The sequence below is a fragment of the Melospiza georgiana genome, chromosome 5 (genome assembly GCF_028018845.1).
Source record: "Melospiza georgiana isolate bMelGeo1 chromosome 5, bMelGeo1.pri, whole genome shotgun sequence".
NCBI classification, from domain to species: Eukaryota; Metazoa; Chordata; class Aves; order Passeriformes; family Passerellidae; genus Melospiza; species Melospiza georgiana.
In genome coordinates this window covers 29,682,854-29,708,091 of record NC_080434.1, presented here as the reverse complement: position 1 = coordinate 29,708,091, position 25,238 = coordinate 29,682,854, and the positions used below count along the sequence as shown (strand labels likewise).

Sequence of the window (25,238 nt, the reverse complement as noted above, 5' to 3'; positions counted from 1 at the left end):
CAGAGCGAGAAAAATGCTTGTTTAACAAAATGATCAGCTGCTGCTTTGTAAAATGGATTTTTGGGTACTAGAGTTGAAAATGACATCTTGAAGAATGGATGTTGCATCCATGTAGCTTGATGCACCAGAGGATAAAAAAATCCTTCGGTTGTGCTTCCTTGTTTGAATGAGTTCTTTTAAGAATTTTGTAATAGCAAAGTAAGAAATAGGATTTGAACAGACTTATAGAAGGATCTTCTCACAATTCTTGTGTCTTGAGACAGATTAAGCTGCAGTGAAACCTTTGCTGACAGATACTTGTCTCACCTCTTCCTTATAACTTCAAATGGACAGCTATTCCTGTGTAGCCTGTGCTAATGCTTTTGGTCATTAGGGGGTTTTAGCGTAGATGTGATTAGCTCAACAAAAGAACTTTAAATTTTATTAGGAGCAGTACATTTTTATTTGCATATTCAATTCTTTTATTAAAAAATTCAACTTGCCTCACTTGGTCTGTACGTCTGCAGGCATGGAGGAAATAAGGAATTCTCAAAAGCAGAGACATACATCCTGAAATGAATCAATGAAATTAATTTCCTTCACCTAATTTCCTCCAGCTCTCAGAAGCAAAAGTGATAAAAGTTAAACAAAGATCTCTGAAGTTCTCTGTAGGCTCTCTGAGGGTTGTTTATGCTGAGATCAGCCAGGAAGATCCTTCATGGTGTGATGGAAATGACTACAAACTGATGTTGGGATTTTGGACTCCCTGCTCCATGCAGGATGTGCTGCAGTAGCAGGGAATTTTATTTTTACCTTTTGAACGCCTTAGTCAAGGAGCATCTCTTTGGGCACCTTCAAGATCTTACATTTGAGTAGTAACATCACTGTTTTCTGTAGCAGTGCCTCATGTTTACCCTACTAAATAATTTTTTCTGTTGAATCTTGGGATGAACCATCTCCTCTGAGTTCAAGGTACTGTCCCAGCAAGGAAGTGTTGAAAACAAGGGGCTATTGTTGCACTTGGGTGTGCATTGTCCTGGCCCCTGGGCGTCTGTATCCTGCCTCCCTCATTCCCAGCCACTGGCTCTGGGCAGGCAGCCCCAGTGTCCAGGAAACAGCGGCACATTCATGCTGCTGTCACCAGAAATGGTCTGAGGGCAGCAGCAGCTCTGCTCTGAAGGGGGGTTCTTAAAACATTGGTTTGTAGCAGAGTAATGAGGTGGTTCTGGGGGTCTCACTGGGGAGATTCCTGCACCGTAAATAAGAGGAGCAGGAACAAGTGCATAGAGCAAGCTTTGAAAGCATCCCAGGAGGAGGTGGCATGGTGTGCTGAGCTAGAGTGGAAGTGAACATATTGGAGAGGTGGAAGTTGTCCAGAAAGGATCCTGGAACTGAAGAAAAGGGGTTATATTTAAGGAAAGGTAGGGTAGGGGAATTGATGATGGGAAGAAACTTGAGGAGGTAAACTTGGGAAAGGATATGGACTAGGAAGGGGCTATTTGCAATAGTATTCCAAGTATGAGAGAGATAGGCTTGTATTTACTGATGCCAGTAAAAGGAATGTTGTAAGAATCAAGAGACAGGAAGATAAAAGTCCAGACAAGGGTTTTACCTGTGTCCAGATAAATAACAAAGATTTCATTTGAGAGAAATTACCCTGAAAGATCTGCAAACACTTAAACGTAGTTCATTATTTATTGATTTTAAAGATTATTTGTTGTTGTTGTTCCGTTTCTCTATTGCAGAAAGGGTGATGATGGGGTTTTGGTTTGGTTCTTTGTGTGTGATTTTTAAACAGAATTGTCTTGATTTTTAATTCCAGTTTTTTCCTCGTGCTATGGCAAAGTTGGGAATGCAACCCACAGGGAATGGCTGGCCTCTCTTCAAGGAGTCAAAGCACTGCAGCATTGCTGGCTTCTAAGAGTACTTAGTAAAGAAAAGTAGGGTGGGTAGAATTAAGGAAAAAAAAAGGAAATTAAAAGAAAAGGGAAGGCAAATCATCAGAGGCATGTTGGGAGCAGTGAGAAAGGTGTTACATGAAGTTCAGTTTTTCTTCTTTAAGTGGATAAATATTTAAGCTTTAAATTTTCAAGAGAAATGTGTAAAGCTGTTATGGACACATCAAAGCAGCAAAAGGAAAGAGGACTTGACTAACTTGAGCTGTTCAAAATGGATTGACTACATTTCAAGTTGAGGCAAAAGCTTAGGAGGGCTCTGGGTCTGCTAATACTGTGCAGATTTCTTTTGATGACCAATGCAATGCAGATCATGAATTGCAGTCTTGTAGGTGATAAGTGATTACAGCTCTGAAATGTTTAGTTGGCACTGACCACAGTAACTAGGATGTTTTATGCATGTCTGTATGGAGGCAGATAGTGGACATTCTGTCATGTATAAAAACATCCAGTAAAGCAGTGAAAATGAGCTCAGAGGTGTCTTTTGGTCCTTTTTCCAGTGTGACGATGCTGCCAGCAGTATTTCTTAAGGTCCTGCGCCTGTTTCACTGAAGAGCTTTGAGATTATACTTTGGCTTTCATTTCCTGTATAAAGCCCAGAAGCCCAGGGTTTTTCTGCCTTTCTGTACTGACTTGGTTTTCTCATTGCTCACTTTCACAGCCCGGAAGTCCAAAAAGTTGGGGAAATTGAAAGGGATGCACGAGGAGCAGCCCCAGCAGCGGCAGCAGCCGCCCCCGCAGAGCCCCGAGGAAGGGACGACGTACATCGCGCCCGTGACCGAGCCCTCTGTCAACACTGCACTTGTCCCCCACATGTCTGCTATCTCACCAGCACTTACTCCCTCTCCTGTGAAGATCCTTGAAAGCATTGAGCCGGAGATCGTGTACGCAGGATACGACAGCTCCAAGCCGGACACAGCGGAGTACCTGCTCTCCACCCTAAACCGCCTGGCCGGCAAGCAGATGATTCAGGTGGTGAAGTGGGCGAAGATACTTCCAGGTAGGACCGTGACTCATCTGCTGAGATGTCACTTCACTGTTTCTTGTAGTTCAGAGAAGTATTTGCTTGGCAAATTGCATTGTTAATCTGTGGACTGTGTTGAGAAAACCGGCAACTGGAGGGTGTGAGAGATGAACCTCTGAGAGAAAATAGTTGGGTTTTTTTCTTATTTCATGTAAAGTTTGTTTCAAATGTCTGTGATTGATGTTTAAAAAGCTTTCATTTTCAGTAATAGCCTCTTAAGAAGAAAACATGTTTTGTCACTGGAATGAAAAATTGTGGTTTTATTTTTTCTGAATTGGGAGTGTTGCTCTTGTTTGTGAATACTGGAAGAGTACTAAGCTATGTGTTTGGTGATGGTTTGACCAGCCCTTGTAGTTCATGGATATTTTCTGGTTTGATCTCTAGGATTTAGAAACTTGCCTCTCGAGGACCAAATTACTTTAATTCAGTATTCATGGATGTGTCTGTCATCGTTTGCCTTGAGTTGGAGGTCATACAAACATACAAACAGCCAGTTCCTCTATTTTGCTCCAGACCTGATCTTCGATGAGTAAGTATTCCTTAATGGCCCTTTTCAGTGCAGGCTGGAAGGATTGCTGTCTTTATTTGGTTTTTCAGGCATACTCATAGTCTAAGAAAATTTCAGCTAATTGTGGCTTAAAAAGCAGCTGAAGTTTTAATTTTTTTCAGTGACTCACATTTCAATTGCCAAAGCTTTGATTACTGCTGTCCACTTCTCCTTATGTATGGGGATGTGTTCTCAAACTGGGACCATCCCACTGGTTTGAAATGTGACTGATACATAACCACAATTTATAGAAAAGAACATTTTTTGGTATCTACTGGAGCTTGGAAAAATATCCAACTTCTAGGAAATGTGAATGTTTAAATTACTGGGGTTTTTCAGAGCAGTCATATAATGGTGCTTTTGTTAACAATATACAGCTGTTCAATGTGTTTTCTTGACAGTCTTAATTACCCTTCTTTGCGACCGTGAAAGAAGCCAAAATGTTTTTTCAGTAATGAAACATAACTTCTTTTATGATGCATTCAGACAAAAAGAAGGATCAAGCATTCTGTCTGAGTATGTGTTCCTTCATATTTTATGTTTGTGTGTGTTTAGTGCTTTGCTTTTGATGACTATAATTTAATTTCTGTTCCATTCTCCTAGTGTTTATTACAAGACAGTAAAGTCAAAAATCTAAGTGAATGCACAGGCAGTCAAACAGGCACTTGCATCATTTGCTTATCCCAGAAAGTTGAGGGGGTTTTTTTAGAGGTAAAAAGGAGACATAATCAATAGGATATGGGTGCACTTGGGAAAAAAAAAAAAAAAACAAAACACAAAACAGGAATAGAATTAACAAAAAAATAACTTACCACTTAATCTCCTGATGCATTCTGAAATCTTTTTCTTGGAAAAGATGCTTTGTCACTGTCCGTCTTAATAGTCTGTCTTTGATTTAGGAATCCCTAAATAATTAATGAGTATGAGATGGGTCCCAAAGCAGTGAGCAATATCAAACAAGGATTGTTTGGTTTGGTTTTTTTTTTTTTAAGAGGGAGAACTGGTGATTTACTTCATGTGGCCGAAAATGTAGTGTCAGCCATTTTCCATGTTGAAAGCACCTCCATTATGACTTGAACATTAGAGAATTGTCACAGGAAAAAAAAAAAAAAAAAGGTATTTGTAGCTAGAAGTAAGTGAAAATGTGAACTTTGAAGAGTTTAGGTCTCTTGGGAGAATGTAGACTAACAGTTCAAACACAAAAGCAGCTTTCCCTCATCTCAGGAAAGTCAGTCAGGGGGTCAGAATTTATTGGACAGAGAAATCAATCCTGCTTGCAAATAAAAGTGTGTGCATTGCTTGCTCTTGTTCTACTGCAGCTAGAAGCTACTTCGAGAATTTGAGATCAATTGAGAGTTTTATGCTGCAAGCCTTGAAGATAAGTGCCTGTAGAATTATATTGAGGTTGAGGTAGGGATCCAGTTGCAAAAAGGAGTGCAAAATTAAAACATCCCAAACCAGATATGTAATTGAGATAGTGGTCTGGTCTCCTGTGAATTTGGCAATATGCTCATTGCAGAGAGAAGGCAATTGCTTATAAACAGAGAAAAAAAAATTGCCAGGAGATGTAAGAAGGGTACAGGGCCTTTTGAAGTAGTTAATCAGGGCAGAAATTTCGCTGGAGGTGAAAGAGTAGGGCATTTGGTGTTCACTCTGAAACAGTGATGGACACATCTCTGGAACGTGAAGGGTTTTCTTTCACGCACACTTTGCTTGTTTCATACGCACTGGGCATCACAGCAGGCATTTGTTCCCAGTCTCTCACATTGCCACTCAGAATGGTGGTTGAGGCTGCATTTGGAGTCTGAGTTTAGGGCTCTCTGGCAAAGCAAAGGTGTTGAGAAGCTGGCAGAGAGCCAATGGAGGATGGCCGAAGTGGTCAGGGCTGACTGGGACAGTGAGGGACCTGATGGTGCAATGTGGATTTAATTGCACCCTTCAGCTTCCTAATGAGTGGTAGAAAAGATGAAGTGTGGCTTTTCATGGAGGTGTTCAGGGGAAGAATGAGAGTTTGAGATCCCAAGCTTGGAACAAGACAGTGCCTCCTGCTCAGCAGGAGAAGACATTTCCTAATGAGATGGCGAATCGGCCGAGCAGGTGCCCAGAGAGGCCCTGGAGTCTCAGTCCCGGATGATGTCCAAGCCTTCACTGGGCAGAGCCCCAAGCAGCCTGCTCCAATGACAAAATTAGCTCTGCAGAGAGCAGGGGGCTGGACTTGAGACCTCCAGGGTCCCTCCCAAGCTGCTGTTTTGTGATTCTAAGTTAAGAGATGCAGTGCTTTTCCCAGTTTTGGGGTAAGGCCAGAGATTACTTACTGGAATTGTACAATACAGTTCAATGTAGAAGCCATTCCTGTAATACAAAATACAATACATATTGCTGTTCATGAAGTGCTTTGAAACTTTGCTCTGAAATTCCTGAAGGCTGGTCTTACCTTTACTTTTTGAGTATCTTGAACTTGGAAATGTGCTGTGTAATTATAAGCACTGGCCTTTGTTTCTGTGCCATGGAGTTTATTAGACCTCCTTGAGGTTTACTTGGTGAAACTTTGAGTGTTTTACTGCCCTTGGCATTTTAGGACATTTATAAATTGATGCAGAATGAGAGGAGATGCTTTACAATGCCTTTCCTTTTACTGGTTTGAGAGAGTTTCATTTCTGTTATCATCTGGCTAAGATTTTCTTGGTATTTTTTCATATTGTGTCTGGAGAGGTCATTTCCTGTTTCTCTACAAGAAAAAATAAGCAATGTCTTTGACCAGGCCCTTGGTGCCCCAGAGGGTTCAGCATTTTCCTCAATGAAAATGAGTGAAAGTAGAGGTTGGCATTAGTGGAATTATGTGGCTTTGTTTTATGTTAAATGAATTTTCCGTTTACTCTTAACTACTGTGAATAAAAGGAAGTTGTAATGTTTCTGGAGGGCCGTGATATATGATCTTGTTTTCTTTCTTGTTCTGAAGGCCTGTAAACAAGGCCAATAACAAATGAGGATCTGTATTGTTAATAGCTGTTAAATGTAGTTTTGATTGTATAAATATAGTGCAAAATGCCTCCCTACTCATATGTGGTTTGATTTCCTGTTAGGCTTGTGGAAGGCTGGAAATATTTGTCTGCCTTCATTTAGTCATGCTACCTATCTAATTAAGTGTACTGTTTGTCTTTATGATTCAAGTATATATTCCATTGATTTAATTGGGCTTAGCTGAACATGAAGATTTTAACTGAGGGATAAGGAAATGGCTGCTCAGCCTGTCACTGAAATGCCTAAAAAACAGCCTGAAAAGAGGCATAAAATAGGGTGTTTTGTGTTGTGTTTGTTTAAGTTGTGGCATGTGCAGTTTTTTAATCCATCTCTTTTTGTAATGTAGTGGCTGTGATCAAAATTAATATTCTGTAGATACAGCTTTGGTTTTAATCCACAGTAAATCTTTAGAAGACCGTGGTACACGTTGCACCACATAGCTTGTATTGAGGGTAAACACTCTTAAACAATGACTGCTGCATATGGCATAACATTCAAAAAGTGTTGCAGTTACGTTTGTAGGCTGTGCAAACTGAAACTCAAGAAGTTGCAAAATTCCAAAATTAAGGTGGTCTGCAAAATCACGGTTTAAGCCCTTCAGGTGCATGCTTTGAAGACTGTATCCTTAACAAAACCCTTAAGTTATACTATCCCATAATATTTTTCCCATGTGATTCCTTTGATCAGGTTGGATGAGATGTAAGGATTATGTAGTAAGAGACTCTAGGAGGTTTTTCTTCATTTGTTGTCACTGAGGAAGCCTTACCTTGAATGGATCTAGGGATTTGGGAGAACAGAGATATTAATGGGGAAGATTTTCTTAAGACGTGGGAAAAGACTGTCCCTAATTCAAACCCTAAGCTCTGAGACTTTTCAGATTCCTTCTGCAAAAGTAACAGAAATCCTGAAAGAAAAGAAAAAAACAAAAAAAAAGGTTATTTAACTCAAGGGAGGGAGAAAATTTCTCTTCAAGATTTAACCAAAGACTTTAGCTAAAATTTTCTAATCTAATTCAACCTGAGGCAGGCACATGTGTGGATAATCCAAGTCCAGAGCATTAAATGGGTAAAATCATACACAATTGAAAGCAGAAAACAAAGTAGTGCTGGCTGGAATGGGTGCAAGAACAAAACAAGGGATGTAAAAATCCCCATGGTTTGTAACACCAGCTTATTTTCAGGGATTCTGGCTGAAACTCTGCAAAATACTCTTTACTGCAGGGAGCAGCCTTAAACAGGATTTCTAAGGCATGGTTCTGGAAGGTAGGGCAGTTCGTTGCAATTTCCATTGCTTTTTCCCTTACTGGATGAATTAATCATAGAACTAAAGGCTACCATGACTCTTTCCCTGGCTGTGCCCTTTTGAGGGAAAAGTCCTCAACATTTTTGAAAAGAGGTGCCGTGACAGTTCATGTCTACAAGAAGTGAGCCCAGCCTTTCAAAAGCAGGAGATTTTCTGTCTTTGCAGTGCAGAAGTCAGATGCCTGAATTCCAGAGGAAGGCAAGGGATGCTCCTTTTTGCTCAGGTTTTAACGGGCTCAGGCAGTTGCTGTCCGCCGGCTACTGGTGACAACATCCCAGGTATCTGCTTCCACCCATACATTAAGTCAGGGCATTGGCTGGCAAACTTTCAGAGGCTCAGGAAGGAATAAAAAGCATTTACAAGTTCAGCACTGCCAACAGAAACCCGGCAGGAGCCAAGACACGGAATGGCAGGGATCCTCACTCACACAACGTGGGAAACCAGTGGGAGCGGTGGGACACGGGCTGCCTTTGGGGCCATGGCTCGTGCTCCCAGCACATTTCCTCCTCCCAGCTGGAAGCCAGAACTGCATCCCTCGTGGCAAGCTGTACTGCTTATCCATTCCTTCCCCTGAGGAAGATGCATGGTGGCTTCTTACTTCTCCTTAAGGCAAAAACACAGCTGATGGCATTGATGATGAATATTAAAACTCAAGCCGTGCTCCTCCTCTAGATATTGGTTTGTTCTGGCATAAAGGCCCCAGAGAGACAACCCAACCCTGGAATTCCCCCACAGGTCTTGATTTATTTTTTGCTTTTAGGTTTAACATTGTCTCTCTGTAGATTTCTGAATCTGCAGCTACTTATGAAAAGACCGAAATTTCAAAATCATTTCCTATTTTTAACAAATCTACCCAAATTATCTTATTTACCATTCCAGCCTTACCTGGTTGCAAAATAGCAGTGATGTGGGGTACTGAGACAGTTCAGTGATGCTGAGACACACTGTGTGGAGACACTTTAGTACCTTAAAGTACAGCATCAATATTTCAACAGTATTTTGCAAATGCACTGCATGACTAATGTGCTGTGTGTTTTCTTGCTCCTTTGATTTTCCTCAGTTTGTCATCTGCAGCAGAAAGAATAAATCACAGGTGCAGAAGTGTGCAGGTTCTGAATTTCCTGGCCATTGCACTAGATGCTGTCGTTGGTTTTTTACCCTAGTCAAGGACTTGAGGGTTTGCCTAATGAAAACCAGGACTAGGCATTGTATAAGGTAGCGAAAATGATTGAACTTGAAAAACTGAGTTTAAAACCAGAGCCAGCTTTCACAATCATTTGGATCAGTTATGTTGTTTTTCCATCTCTGAAATTATTGTATTAGATCATATGCAGCTCAGTCCTTACAGTAAAAACATTTCAATAGAGACTGCACTTTACTTAATATTATGTACAAAATATTAAGAGCAGAATGTAGTGATGGATAGATATTTATTTTAATTTTTTTAAAATATGTACTATGTATGTAATTAACAAAGTTTACTACAAATTGATATAAACAGATCCTTTAAAGCTTAAGATTTTGTTCCCAGTAAAATAAAAAGGAAGTATTGCAAGCACCTCCCATGCTATGCCTTTGGTAATTGCCCCAAGCGTGGAGTTTTTAAATTTAGAAGGAGACCGAGGTTGATGCTGGCAGTAGATGAACAATAGAGAATACAATTTTCAAAGAGACAGTTGAGGTAAAGCAAATGAGGTAGAGAGGAGCAGGAAAAACAGCAGTACAAGGGGATTTCTAGGAAGTTTCTGTGCTAGCATTGTCAAGGGATGTGGATGGGCAGAGGATTTTGTAACATTGAGGAAAGCCGTAAAATTAAATTGAGGATTGCTGTGTAGCTCAAGTGAAACAGCTTAGATTGTATTAAAAAATCTTCATTTAATAATTAAGTACATTTTCTTGGTAAATAACATTTTCATTACATTCCTAAACTCCCTCATGATGTGCCAGTGGAAGCTGAGACCATTAGGATTTGGTGTTGTGTAAGGCAGTGCAGGGATGCAGCAGCTTCTCTGTGCCCTCTCAGTGCTGAAGCCTGTAAGTCTTCCTGGTGTTCTGATTTCTATGGTAACAGCAGGAAGATAAATGTAATAAAATAAGCTGAATATTTATTATCACCTCTTTTTTTTAAATTTATTTATTTAAGCTCATATACCTCAGGGCTTGGGGGGGATAATTAGTTAGATCATCTGTGAATGGTGATAAAGCCAATAAGAAACTTCACTCATTGTTCCAATGATTACTTTTTTGCTTTTATGTTTGGCAGGGTGATGGCTGTTAACCCTTTTGTCTTCCCTTGCAATCTGCTAATCCTGTAGTTTCTAAATTTGGGTACATTTTTGTAATCTCTGTCATCAGGCAGCCTCCAAATCCCTCATTTTCAATTATTATTGCCACAACCAGATTTGGTAAGAGTTGTCAGTGCTCATATTTGCTGATAAATTGTTTGTTCAGTCACTGGTCTTGTTAAAAGGTCAGCAAGCACTCCTTGGTGATCCTCCCTGCATGGTTTTTGCTTGCATGTATTATTTTAGTGAGGAATACTTAATTCATGTGAAGTGTCATTGCAGTGAAAAGTGAATATCTTCTCAGTAAATTTTTTATATACATTGTTACTACTGTTTACTTTTTCATAAAGTGTGACTCAGTTCCCATCCAGAGAAGTGCATAAAGGGATTTTGTTACATACCCACCCAACAGTAGTGCAGACAAAAAAAAGAAATTTTGGAAAACTGCTGTCATACCTGTACATAATAGATGTATACATAATACATGCTTCAGCTAGATTTTTCAAGTCTTTATTTTTGGGCTTCTTTTCTTTGTAAGCAGGTCGTTGGTTGGGTAAAGCAATAGATTCGGTTTCTTTGCATAAATTTCTAAAGGCTCTGCCTTTTAATGCCTCTATCTCTAAACACTTCTTAATTTCTGAAGTGTTTTGCTTCAAATTGTGAAGCTTTAAAGGTAAACAGGAGATAGTGTAGATTTATGGAGATCTGTGAGAATGGGGAAATGTCAGAAACTGTCCCTCTAGCAGAGTTTGTCATCCTTTAAATTGGCCAGAGAAAGTTTAAGATCAGGACAAGGGACTTACTTCTTCATTTGCCCATTCTAGCAATTACTTAGGTACTTTCTGAAAGTGAGATTGCATTTGGACACTTGTGCTTAATAACCCCTCTGTGTCTTTCTCTGTGAATTTGCCTGTTACCCTTTTGAATACATTTATAATCTTGAAATCTAAAATGTTCCGTGGCAGTTGCTTCTGCAATTTCATTATGCATATTTGTTTGTTGGAGATGTTTCTAAAGCAGGTGGCTGATAATTTAATGGAGTGCCACTTCATTCCTGTGTTTGCAGTAATAGTGGATATAATCCTTCTCATCCCATGCATGCCATTTATCACTTAGTTCTCCACCAAGTTCTGTTGTTTCTTCTGTGAGCTGAAGAATCAGTGAGTCAGTTTGACCTCCCCTTGTATAGATCTGCTCGTTGTCTGCTGTCCCTGGCCATCCTCAGCTCCTCCTCTCATGCTTTGTATTAATTTTGGGAGGAGACCAGAGTGACACGTTAGATTTAGAGCACAGTGGATGCAGCGGCAAAATTACAATTTCTGTCTTGCTCTCAACTCTTCTCTCACATCTTTGCTTTTTTTTAATGAACATTGAGCAAGCATTTTCAAAAGGCAGAAGCCCAAAAAACCTGTCCTAAGTTATGCCTAGGACTCTTGCTTGTGTGATGTTTGTTATTTTGTATGTATGGTGGGAGACGATTATACTGTCTGCATTGTCCAATCAGTGACTTTCCCCTTCCATTTTGCCAGCCAGCCCCACAGACTTGCAGGACTTTTCAGCAGTCTTTCACAGGCAGCTCTTCATTTCATCATCTGGAGCCATCAGCAAGCTCTGTCAGCTCCAGAGGTCTGATTCTTCTCATATGATGTATGAGCACAGTTCAGTGCCCAGGCCCGAGCTCTGTGAGACTTCCCTGCTAACCTCCATTACTTGTGAGAGATGTCCATTTGTTATGACCCTTGGTCTCTTATTTTTAAGCTGCTAATAATCCACAAAGAGACAACCTCCTTATCCCCAAGCTCTCTTTAAGAGCTTCCAGGAGATCTTTTTAATAACTTTAAAATCCAACCCTGCCATGATTGCATCTTTCCATACCTCCTGATGCAAGGCAGTGTGCAGGTCCTAGACCAGTAATTACCCACGCTGGCTCGCTGACAGAATTTATTAGCACCCATACCCAAGCTGCATGCCCCAGTTTCCTTTGTGTGGAAACCAGGGCAGGGGAGAGGAGGAGGAGGAGGAGAGGGTTGGTGTTTGCTTAGGTCTCACCCCATATGGCTGTGGGATGCAGCTAGACCTGGCATGTGCAAAGCATTTCCATCGTGCGGATCCACCAGAGCGTCCTCGTGCTATCACCAGAGTGCCCTCTCAGATTCGTGAGACGTGACCTCTCCACCAGAGTTGTGCTTTCTTCCCTTACAGCATGTTTGTTTATCAATTCATGCTCCTCTTTCAATGGTTTTGCTCGATATAGAACTGGAGCTTACTAGCCTCTGGTCTCCAGTGCTCCCTTCCCACCCTCAGACCCATTTTAAGAAATCAGTCACGTTTGTCGCCTTCCACGACTTTTATAAGGGCAATTTAAGCAATAAGCTGCACAGCACAGTTAGTAGTTCAGCAATTCCATATTTAAGTCGCTTTACAGCTCGTGGATGGATGCCATCTGGTCTTGGTGATTTATTACTATTCATTTTACTGTATTTTTTTTTCCTTATAAACCCTCTTCCACTTGCACTTGAATCTGAAACTATTTCTCAGACTTGCTTACTGAAAAGGGAGAGCCCTTACTGGGCTCCTCTACAGAGAGCACTGATGCAAAAATTTTATTTAACTTTACTGATCTTTCTCAAATGCTTCACTTTCATCTTGCTCATCAGTTGGCCCAGTGGATATTCTGGCAGATTGCCAGCTTGTGATGAGTTCAAAAGAATCTGAGCGTTAGTTTTTACAACTTTAGTACGAAGACTTGTCCAAGGACTTTACATTTAGCATAGACCATAATTATGCTCTCCTGGTATTGTCCCAGCATGATTTTGGGACATCCACAAGCTGTTTGGGAGGGTTTCTTTTTACTTCTGTCAATGTCTTAGAACAGAGATTTGTTCCTTGCAGTTGTGTCTGAATGTGGTGCTGCTTTAATCTTCCTGCTGGCATCTCCAAATGCCTCTCACGTGCACAGTGCTTGCTTCTGCTACTTCCCCTCTACAGTTAAATATGAGCGAAAGAAAAATTAGGAAGTCTTTTTTCTAAACTGGCATGAGAGGAAGACGTGCCTCAGTCGACTTCCAGAAAATGCCAGGCTTTGCGTGACAGCATGAGCAAAGTCTTAATTTTTGAGGCATTGTTGGCATAAAAGGAGAATTGCTGCTGCATGTGGAATATAGCAGTAATTTTGTTGATGAACCACTGCAAGTGACAATGAGCCCTGGCAGAATGGATGTATAAAACAATACCTAATGGGCACCTTTTCTGGCTCTCAGTACCTTTCTCTGATGAACTTTGAAATGGGGTATTTATTGCCATGTGTACATTATCATCACTTATTGAATGTGTTATTGAAAAAGCATTTTGGTAAAGGCATAATTATGTATTTTCTCATTTAAAACTGTGATTTGTCTCTTTTGAAATGCAAATGCTAACCAAAAGAGAGTATTTGGTATCAGCATTCTCCTAAGTGCATAATTAACTGTTAATACCAGCATATACTTGGGGTTTTTCGCTATTGATGTGCTTGGGATTTTAGGGTTACATAACTGGGTGATTATTAAGTTGGATTTTATCACAAGTTCTCTGCTAGTGATTGAGAGCTGAAACTCTCCTTTGGCAATCATTATCCATGGGCTGTTGCCAATTCCTTCGTTGATAGGCATATAACAGGAGGACACTTGGCTGGAACTTTTAAAGCAGCTCTGAATTCCTTAGTATCGCTTATCTGGGATGGTATTCTCTAGGGTCACCATGATGATTTTCTTGTGAGAAAACTAATTTTCAGACTTGACTTCTGTAAGTTCAGTTTAAAATTGCCAAGTTGAATTTAAAAATTACCAATTGCCTGGGTGGCTAAAGGCCAAAAAATAGCAGCTTAATGTCTCTAGATCTGTTTTAATCTGAAACTATCTTCCTTGTCTGATTATCAGTGTTCATGCTGGTGGTCCTGGGTACAGTCATTATTTTGTCCTGGGTTTGGCAGTGCCCAAATTGGTGGAAAGTAATAGGCAGTTTGGCTCCTTGGAAGGAGATGATTCTAAAGCTTTGCTTTAGGAGTCAAAGTGTTGGAGGAAAGAGGTTTTGTATCTTTCTTCTGTGGCTTGCAGACTAAGCAGAGATTAGAAAGTGCTGAATAAAAAATAAGTACTGAATGAAAAGTCATAATTGAATTTTGCCTGAATCCTGCTTGCATTTTGGCTTGGATTTTGATCAGTGTGTTAACTTAATGAGGCTGCTCCAGTACGGGTGACTTCAGTGGCATTTTTAATGGCTTCAAGATGGGACACAGGTGTCTGGGTGCAGTCCATTGAGCCAGAGGGATGCTCAGTGTTTCCTGCCCCTTTGCATGGAAGAATTTATTCAGGTCGTGGCATTCTGTCACCACTGTTGGAGCAGAATACTCCCTCAAGAGACAGTTAAGAGTTGTGACAATATGTTTGTTTTTTTCTTTCCCCAAGAACCTCAAAACTTCTTCCAGTCAGAATGCCTTCCTAAGGCAGGTAAAATAATCCAGGCCAAGGGCTTTTTATGATTAGAGGGTTTGAGCCACTGAGCAGGGGTTTCTGTAATGCCATGTCCTAGTCTTTTCCCCTCTTTATTCTCAGTAGCTCTGCCTTGCCCTCAAGGTGTCTGGTGATGTTTTTACTCCTCTCTCTGTCAAGTTCAAACTGACTTCTTTTGGCATGAGGGAAAGCATGCCTTGGTTTTGGAGGCTTCCAAACAGGTTTTGACTTTCAGGCCTTTGGCAGGTTTTCTTGTTGGGCTGCATTTGTTTGATTGGTTGTTTGTTTTGGTTTTGTTACAGTGAAAAGTGCTTTCTGAAGGTGCCTAAAATCAATTTTATTGGTGGGCTAACTTCAAATGGATACAGGTTTTAGTCTAGCAAGGGAAAGGCTCTTGGTTGTAGAGTTGGAAATAGTTCTTACAGTGGTAAAAAGTGTGAAATCAGAAGACACAACTATCTTTGACATCAGTTTGCTGCAAATATTTATTGGTCTTTTCCTAAGTATTTTCTGGGCTGCAGAGGCCTAGGGACTAACTCAGGTACATATTTGTTCCCCTGAGGTGTTGTGAAAGGGGATGATGCCTTGGCCAATCTTTTCTTGGGATTATCAGCAAGTCACTTAAGTCCTGATGAAACCTCAACACACCCACCATAGCCTTCCCTTTATTCACTTCTCTGTCTAATTTGGGAAGATGCCTTATGCAGCAGCTTTGAATAGTACCCATGAGAAAGTAAATAAAACCTGGTATCAGGTTTGGTTTGGGGCTGAGTTTCGCCTGTCAGTGAATATTTCCTGCCGCATGGGTTCCTCTTTTTGGTTATGGTCAGTTGAGTTGCAGTTTCCATCCTCGGCGAGGAGATTTACGATACTGGGCCTCATGATGACTTAATAAATGATGAGTTACTTATTCATAACAAGCTGTTTCTCTTCAGCCTGCCTGCAGTTTCACAGGTTCTGATGTGGCTGCCTGGTTTCTGTGGGGATCACATAAGGGTATTATGAGATATGTGGCTGGTTGGTATTTAGGATGCCTTGTCTTAAATGTCTCAAACCATCCCTGCTCTCCTGGGGGACTGGTCAAATCCTACATATCTGTTGTAGCTGCGTGGCTCCAGTGGCAATTGGGCAGAGCAGTGGAAACAGGCTGGTGGCAGCGATGGGAATGGCTGGTGGCAGAAGTGGAATGGCTGGTGGAAGCAGTGGGATTAGCTGGCAGTGGTGGGATTGGCTGGTGGCAGCAGTGGGAATGGCTGATAACGGTGGGAATGGCTGGTGGCAGAAGTAGGAATGGCTGGTAATGGTGGGAATGGGTGGTAACAGTGGGAATGGCTGGTGGCAGTGGTGGGAATGGCTGATAATGGTGGGAATGGCTGGTGGCAGTGGTGGGAATGGCTGATAATGGTGGGAATGGCTGGTGGCAGTGGTGGGAATGGCTGATAATGGTGGGAATGGGTGGTAACAGTGGGAATGGCTGGTGGCAGCGGTGGGAATGGCTGGTGGCAGTGGTGGGAATGGCTGGTGGCAGCAGTGGGAATGTCTGGACTCCCTGGCCATCCACAGGGCTGCCGGAAAGGTCAGACAAAATGTGAGCTGGGCATTACTTTAAGCCTGTAAGGAGACACTCGGGGAACTTAAGATGGATTAACTTAAGGTGTAAAGTTGAAAGCGCATTATTATGAAGGAGGATTAAGCTGAACTGAGCTAATGACACCACTTCTGAATGCGAATCCAAACAGCAGATTCAGAGCTTTGGCTCCACGCTTTTTGTTACTTAAATGTACTTACCTTCTTAAATGTCCCCATGAAGATACGTGCCCTTATATTCCTGATCTTCATATCCTCTGTTTTTCATGTTGAGAGCTTCAGGAGCTGTGTCAGAGGTGGGTTTGGCTGGATGGGATTTGCCTTTTTTTTATCTCTCCTTTTTTTTTCATTTTAATTTTTCCTTGTGATAGTAAAGGCATTTGTGATTACTTGATGGCATTTATTCTTAGCTGATGTGTTTGGTGAGGAAAAAAATTACTTTGCTCATATTTTATCATATTTCTGTTGCTTTATTTTGTTGCTGCTCTCAAGGTATTGGATATCTGTAATGTCAGCATCTGAATTTTTCAAAAGCTCTGTACCCTCTTATTCTACCCAGTGTGGGGTTGAAAACCAAATACAAAGTTGACTACCAAAACTCCCACAAAGTGCTTATCTTTCATTAAACAGAGTCATTAATTAACTAACATAATTTTTAGTTGGTAATATTTTGTAAATAAGTAATAAATCAACTTAATATATTTTTCAGGTGGCAGACTGATTTCAAATAATGTGTTTGCTGTATATTAAACAAATCACTTAGTAACTCATTCTGTGCATCATTTTATCTCGCTACAAACAATGCCATCAGGTTTTCCATGAGGGTAAGCCTACAGATCAATATTTGTAAGTAGATAACAAAATGAATATTTAAAAGACAGAAAGAAATAACTAACCAAAAAAACCCCTGACTATAACTGAAATTCTTCTATTTAGGCAATTTCATATAAGCAAAACAAGTACAAAGAAAAACAAAAGGCAGAAAAATTTGGATGTCAGAAAAAGGGCAATGTAATGTAAAAAATCGAGTTTTTGAATCAACACTTTTACAGTTAATTCACACAAAGAGTGTTTTGTCGCTAAAAAAAAGGCATAAGAAACCTGAGACAAAACATTATAATGTTTTACTTTTCTTGCTGTGTGGCTTGTGGTATCTGATGAAAAATCTGTCACTTCTCTCTGTAGAGGTCAAACACAGGGATGGTGGCAGTGGCTTTTATATTCTCAGTCTGGAGGAACAGGAACAAACCTTGGTGTCCTACAAAAGTAATGATGGATGTCATAGATGGCTCTTACTTGGAGTGCTGCTGTCTCTGGCCAGCTGAGATACACTTCAACATGTAGAATTTAAAATACAAATGTCCTTTATCAATCATTTGCCTTTTGAGTTTGGTGTGTATCCCTCAGAGCCTCCTGGGAGCAGTCCATGATGCATAATAAAAACAAATATGTATGGCATTACTCCTATTATTAAATGTAATTAGAAAAAAAAAAAAAAAAAAAAGAAGCTGGAAGTTCTTAGTCTCAAGAAAAGAGGGTGGAGCAGGGGAAAAGTGCAGAGCCCATCTAACAATGGGGAGTCCGCTTTATTAGTATTAAAGAGGAAATGAAATTGCTCTGGCAGCAGTGCAATAAAACACCAGGAAGATTATGTCAGTCTTTGTTTGCACACAGTATGATTCTTCTCTTTCACCAGCCAATTTGTATATTTGAAAAAGCATTTGCTTGGTTAAAATAATGAGCTGAACTTCATCCAATTCCCCAATTATACAAAAATTTGTTAGAAGAAATACAGACAATTGGTTTTGAGCAACTGAAAAAAAGAGGAGTAGTGGCCATGGAACAATTATAGGGCCTTGTCTCCATACCTGCAGACACACACACACACACACACATATATATATATATATATATATATATCACAGTTTCTGCTGAGACAACCAACTCTCAATGACACTTTTCTTTAGCTGTTGTGATTTGAGATGGCAGCTTCAAAAATTTAGCAAAATTATAACTAATTCTGCCTGGAACTTGAGCAAGATAGGTTAGCCCAGGATTACCTCAGAGAAGAGAGACAAGGTCTGAAGTGAAATTTATGAAAGTATATTTAAAGATACAAGTCATGTATCCTAATTATTTTACGATTTAACAAGCGCAAGTCTGTATTAATAAACAAGTTCATTTTTTTTTTACATATTCCTTTATTCCAGATTTTTTTAGCTTACTAGTTTGGGAAAAAAACCCACATTTTTTGAATATTTCAGTGTTTGAACAGGAGATGTCACCTGATGGGGGAGTGTATCACCTAGAGCATGCATTCAGTGGGTGTAGGCTCGTTCCCCTGTTGCACCAGCTCTGACCTCTTCAGCAGGCACGCTTCCATCAGCCAGGGCAGAGCTGAGCAAACACTGACGATTCAAATACGTTTTAAAACGCTTTTACCACTTCACTAATCCCATCAGTGACAAAACTCAAATGATTTCGTTGCTGTTCCTTTTCCGTGGTCTGCGGGGTAGCGAGGTGAGCTCAGCCATCCCTGCAGGGTGGTGCTGGGTGATGCCCCTGCAGGCTGTGCTCTCCCTGGGGTGTATTGGTGCCCCTGCAGGCTGTGCTCTCCCTGGGGTGTATTGGTGCCCCTACAGGCTGTGCTCTCCCTGGTGTGTACTCAGGCCCTGGGTGTTGTTCCCCTGTCTCCGCAGGGAGCGGATGCGCCAGTCGGCGATGTTCGAGCTGTGCCAGGGCATGCACCAGATCAGCCTGCAGTTCGTGCGCCTGCAGCTCAGCTTCGAGGAGTACACCATCATGAAAGTGCTGCTGCTCCTGAGCACAGGTGAGTTGGGTCCGTGGTTATGTGGGAATGCTTGAAAATGTTCCAGCTCACAAAGAGATGCAGTGGTTTAACCAACTTGGAAAAAGCCAAACTGTTTCCAGCTGGGCCGCAGGAATATGCCTGGGTTTATCTGCAGTTAGCATGGGAAGTGTCTTTGCAATTGGAGTGTGTTATGAGCACTGGAAGGACAGGAGTGGCCAGGTACAGGACTTTGCCCCCCCCCTTTCCATAGAGGGACCTCAGACATGCCAGGCAAGTGCCACAGCTGTGGGGATTGAGGGAAAATCTCTGCTAAGCATTCAAAGCCACCAGGGTTTGGCTGACTCAACGTGACCTTCAGGATGAAAAGATGTGCATTGCCTGTTCTGCAGAGCAGGTGATCTTGTAATGCCAAGTGACTTGAGAATGGAAGGCCTTCCACAGGCTTCTGAAAGTTTAATAAATGACAGTGCATGCTTCCTTTTTTTTCTCTTGAGCATCATGCTTTGAGTTTTAAGACGCAAAATTACATCTTGGTGCTTGTTACAGCACTGTGTAGTAATTAGCAGAGCTCTTGATCTTATCTTACTGAAAATATTGAAAACCACCTGTCCCAGTGCAATTGTATAAACACACAGGCAGTTTGTACATTACTTTTCCATCAGTAACAGCCTGTAAACCTGTAAGCAAATGTTATTCTGTGGAATCCTGTTCCTTTTTTGTGGGGAACAGCTCGGTAACACCATGACAAGCCAGCTCTGTGGTTAAAGTGCCTGCCTTTGAGGGGGGACATGGGGCTGCAGTTCCTGTCAGAGCTGGAAGGCATTTGGATCCTCTAACAGAAACCTCCTGGGGCTGTGAGTTTTTGGGCTCAGCCATCTCCGTCCCTTCCCTCTTCCAACTGAAGCTGTTCCAGCTTGCTGGGATTGGGAGAGACACCACTTTTTGGGGATCCCTTTGTGTCCTGGCCTGCAGAGTCTGACCCCAGGTCCCACTCCACCAAGGGCTGGAGATGGTCAGCCAGTGGACCTGGAACAGTGGGGAGGGGCTGTGCTCCAGGCTTGCTCTGAGGGGTAAATGGCTTTTTTTTTGAAGGTTGTCACTCCTCCTGTTTCCAGAAGCAATGTGCTCAGGGAGGGTTTGGCTCCCAAAATGTTCTTGAGAGAGTGTCTGGATTGGAGATCTGCCTCTGCAGCATTTTAATCAGCCTTAAAGGGGAAGAATCTTTAGGAAAATAACCTGAAGGCATTCTAAAAATGCAGCAAAATGTCTTTAAGCCTAATATTTATTATTCTACCCTCTCTAGAGTATAAACTAATGAGCTATTGCAAGAATCTGTTAGGTGAGATCAGTCTGGCCAATTAATTTCAGTGAGCTGGGTCCCTTTCAAACACACATCATGGTCACTAGAAAACCTGCTAAAAATTGTTTGTTTTGGGAGAATCGGGATATTTACATTAGAGAGAGAGAAAAAGGAGAGCAAAATGGAAATGGAGGTGATGATAAAACCCAGAAAGTGTCAAGTGAAGGGCAGCAAACCTGGTTTTGAGTGCTTGCACCTTGGTATAGTCTTATGACAGAAAACTCCAGGTTTGTTTTCATTTGAATTCTTTTATTGAATCATGTGATGAAAAGAGTACAAGTTATTCTGAAACTTTCATGGCGACCACATCAAGGAAGTTTCACTCCATTTACATGTGGAAGAAACCACACATTACAACTGAGTTGTTTTCTTGCTTTCCACAGACCATAGATTTTGGGAGCTTGCCAACAGTATTGCTGCATTTAATAAGTAAAATCAGAAACACTGGGCAAACCTCCAGAATTTCATGTTTTACTTGAGTTCTCTTTATTTGTGGTCTTTCTTTCTTCCTTAATTATCTGGCTGGGGTGATAGTATAATAATTTTCAGACAGAACAGTAAAATACATAGTAGTAGACAAAGAAAGAGTGACTCTAACAGCCTGTAAGCACTGTACATATTAAAAGAGCTGTAAAGCCTGTGCATTTTGTGTGAGGGCCACAGCATGCTCTGATGGCTTTACTTATCTTGATTGGTGCCTCTGTGTTCATTCACCTTGAACTGAATTTGTAGATTTGTTCCAGACAGTTTCTTTTATCTGTCAGCTGACTGAGAGGGTTTGCGTCTAGAATTTGAAAATTAAATGAACATATGATATTTATATTGTGATTGTGTGATATAAATATATAATATTTACCAAGCAGCAGGCAGGCTGGTGTGTAACCTCCTAGGCTTTTTCTAAAGATTCTTCCTTGTGTCCCCTTCCAGCACTTGGTGGCCTCAAGTCCTTGGTGGTACAGCTCCTCCTTGTTCCTCATTGCTAAATTGCCCTTGTAGATACTGATGCTTTTTCTTAAAGCTTCTACTCTGGAGCCATTTAGGGCAGTTGTTACATGCTTCTGATGTGATTTCAATGGGATGGGGGGCAGTTGAGAGGATTTAGAAGAGAAGGGAGTATATGAACAAGAGTTTCTGTCAAGAGGTTAAGTCAGGGTAAGCTGAATGGGAAGATCATGATTTTCTCCTTTCTCGTTTTAGTAGGTAACTTCCCATTTAGCTTAATCTGACATAGTTTTTTGACTTACCTAGGAAATAAAGTCGCTCATGTACTGACCATATTTTATTTTCCTTCTATGGACTATGCCTAAGAGATACAGGGGAAAAAATCGCATTTGATGGTTAAACAGTGTTCATGAATTTGGATATTAAACCTCAGAATATTTTGAGTAATGTTGTTAATAACCCCTTTGGAGTTTTCATCATCTGATCCTAATAAGCCATTCCTGTTTGGGGCAGAACCTGCAGGAGTGTTTGCATTCCATTAAGAAACAGGGTATTGCTTTTGTAATCAGCCCTGCTGATATTGGTCACAATACAAAGTATCAGAAAACTGTACTTCTGACCCATTTATAAAATGATGATTCCATGATCATGATTCTGTCTCTGTCTGGCAGATGGAAACTTCAACAGGACACTAGAAATTCTTGCAAGTGTCTGTCATGGTCAAGCACTGGGTCAGGATGCCTGTTTGGAAAACAGACTTCTGTTCTGTGCAGAAAAATGGCTCTGTTTTGTTCTAGATGCTATGCAGATGCTTGCTAACATTCAAAGAAATTTTAGATCTTACTTGATGGCATAAAAATGTGTCACTTGGTCTAGCATTTCTGCAGATAACAGCTGTGATTCTGTACCTTCTCCTCCTCTGCCAAGTGTGGGGAATCATTCAAGAATGATAAATCACGTTTTCAGCTTCTAACAAAATACCCTTGATCCATCTGCTTGGTTTTTATGTGGTTGGATTGTATTGAAAGCAGTTTGGACATGAGGCTAGCATGTGTCTATTTCTGAGATGTTATCTTGTCCTCTGCCACAGCTCCTGCAATCACACATCTGGAGAGGATGCCTGAATCGCTTGAGAATCTGTGTGATGTTGTTGATCCCTCACCAATGTCTGTAAAATTACGGACTTTGCTTAAAGGTTTCATTCCTTCATCCGCTGACTGCTGTAACTGTTTAAGTATGCACATCAAAAGAATAAGCAATGCAGTTAATACTAATTTAAGACTGTCTTTTCAATGACAGTTCCCAAGGATGGTCTCAAAAGCCAAGCTGCATTTGAAGAAATGAGGGCAAATTACATTAAAGAACTAAAGAAGATGGTAACTAAATGTCCAAGTAACTCTGGGCAAAGCTGGCAGAGATTCTACCAACTGACTAAACTTCTTGACTCCATGCATGATGTAAGTATAACTCCTCAGGGAGTGCAGAAAAGTTAAGCAAAAAATCTCTCCTTTAAGGTAAAAAAATAGTCTTTATTTGTGTTAACTGACAGGGAGACAAAAAACAGCCATATTCTTTTTAAAGGGACATCTGAGAGAAGTTGTTAGATGAACTTAAGAAGTTCAAATAAGAAAGTAGAAGTCATAAAGGTGAAGGGTTCAGGGTTAGTGTGTTACACATCCAACGTGCCTGACGTGCCAATAAACATGGAATTCATGTGCTGATCTTTTACAGCTGGGTTTGTAATCATGATGACTTTAAAAGTTGCACTGAGTCCTTGAAACCATCCTGGGTGTTTGAAGCTTTATTTGAAATTTCAAGTGGAAGATTCCTTGTTGGGTTATTTCTGCCACCCTGCCTTATTCCAGCACAAGGTGTTTTACATGTCTCAGGTGTGAGGGGTGATGAATGACACAGGAAACTAAAGGTTTGGTCTCAAAGCACCTGGGCTGCTGATCCTCTGCCCAGAGTGACAGAGTGCTTGTGGTAGGTGTGGTAGATTCCAGAAGGGGTGTCCATAATGTTGAGCTGTTTAGCTGAGAGTGACCTGGTTCTAGCCAGTGTAAATGGTAAGTGCCAAATTTACCTCTGCAGCAGCAGGGCTGTATCTCCTTTAACTTGCTCTGAGGGAGCCTGCAGCCTCTACAGAGGAAACAAGTGACCTAGCTGGTAAGGTCTCCTCAAGCTGAGGGTTTTCCTAGTGCCCCCTGAGATTTCCCTGGGGACCAGCCCATTGCCTGGGCCAGCAAGGCTGGCACTCATCCTCTCCAGAGCTGTGCCATGGAGCAGCAAGTGATGGGAAACTCCTGGGGACAGTGAGAGTGCTTGGGTGCATGAGACGAGGGCTCTCAGCATGCTCATCCACCCTCCCAGTAAAATCTGGCAAACTGCGGCAAAGGAGAAAACTGCCCTGCTCCATCCTGGCTGGGATGGGGTTAGGGAAGGATCTTTGCTGCATGAAGAAGCTACAGCGCTTGCTTTCAGAGCCTGCATACAAATGCACATCTTTGTGCTCAACTTAAATTTCATTTTGCAGAGATGGTACAGTGCAGTGCACTTCAGGTCATATCGGTGTAAGAACCTCAGGTCTGTTTACAGAATGTACATATGGAATTATTTTTCAAATATTGTTCTGTTGTTCATTAAAACATTGCAAACCTTAGTGGGAGGCAGGGGGAGTATTATTAGTACTGCAGTAATAGCTCATTTTTCAGAGATCAGGTTTCACTTGCTCAGTGCCAGCAAAGGAAGTTGTAGTGTTTTAGTGGAAAAAAAAAAAGGGATGGGTGATAAAATCATTTGCAAGAATTCACATCTGAACCTCGAGGCAGCATAACAAACCCCTGCATTTATGAAGTTTTCCAATCCTCTTCAGGATAGGCAGTATGTGATTTGTTGCTGAAATTGGAGTGTTTGTGTGGTTAAGGTGACTGGATGACAGGCTCGTGCTTACTGAGAGCACTCCCATGTCCTACAGACATTTTCCAAAACACAGCATTAACCATTGGGAGCTGAACTAACCAGAGGAAGCAGGCTGCTTTTGCATTTTATTTAATTTTTAATTAAGCTATTTTTGCATTACTTTTGTTTTAATAGTCAAAGGACTTTTTAAAGAAAATCCCATTGTCAGCAGTCTCTGTTAGAAAGGCCGATTGCCTCCAAACAGTGCTTCCTTTCAGAGATGATGCTGGAGACTTGTTCAACAAGGGTACTTGTTTATTTTTTCTCTTTAAAACAGTTTGTTTGGTTTTTTTTTTTTTTTGTTTTGCTTTTTGGTTTTTGAAATCCATCAGAATAAATTTGGATTGGTGATAATATTAATGAGAAGTGAGAATTAATATTCTCTCTCCACTGCCTGTTAGTGCAAAATTTCTCCGTTCAAATGATGTGAATGCAAATTTTCTGCTTGGTTCCTTAGTCTAGGAGGAATGCTTCCTCAGCTGTCACCTATGTATTTTTAACTTATTCCATTATAATTTCAGAGGGTCAGAATGTATTTGGTGCTGGGCAGTCTAACTGGAGCTGAGGCCCCATGTTTACATGCTGCTGTAGTCTCAGCATTGGCATTGTCAGTGCAAGCCTGAAGGGGCTGGTGCACAATCCATGCTTGTTCAGCCCTCCTGCTGCATCCAGCTTGTCCATCTGAGCAGAGCAGCATCTCATCACTCATGGAATTCACTTTACCTGAGTGTGGGGGCAAGCAATAAAGACCCCTGCTCCTTTGCACCTCCAGACTTGCTTTCATCAACCTCATTTATAAAGACATCTATCTGAGGAATATATGAAATACAGTGTGTGGAAATACCAAATTACAGTATGCTTGGCTTATATAATATGAGGAAGAAAAAGAAAACCCAAACAAGATGGTTTTACATTGCTCAGTATGCTAAATCATTCATCCACACAGCAAACATATGTGCAGGTAGAAAAGTGCCAA

At 41.1% G+C, this 25,238-nt stretch overlaps 1 protein-coding gene across 6 annotated transcripts in view; it reads left to right on the top strand.

Moving 5' to 3' along the window:
• NR3C2 (nuclear receptor subfamily 3 group C member 2) overlaps positions 1–25,238 on the top strand; it is a 189,396-nt gene that overhangs the window by 155,494 nt on the left and 8,664 nt on the right. For 5 of the 6 annotated variants that reach the window (XM_058024089.1, XM_058024093.1, XM_058024090.1 and 2 more), the window contains 4 exons: positions 2,596–2,934; positions 3,343–3,487; positions 18,890–19,020; positions 22,604–22,761. In XM_058024089.1, coding sequence (XP_057880072.1) covers positions 2,596–2,934; positions 3,343–3,487; positions 18,890–19,020; positions 22,604–22,761 — 773 coding nt within the window. Of the gene's footprint in view, positions 1–2,595; positions 2,935–3,342; positions 3,492–18,889; positions 19,021–22,603; positions 22,762–25,238 lie in introns of those variants that run through there. The other variant, XM_058024094.1, reaches the window with a different exon arrangement.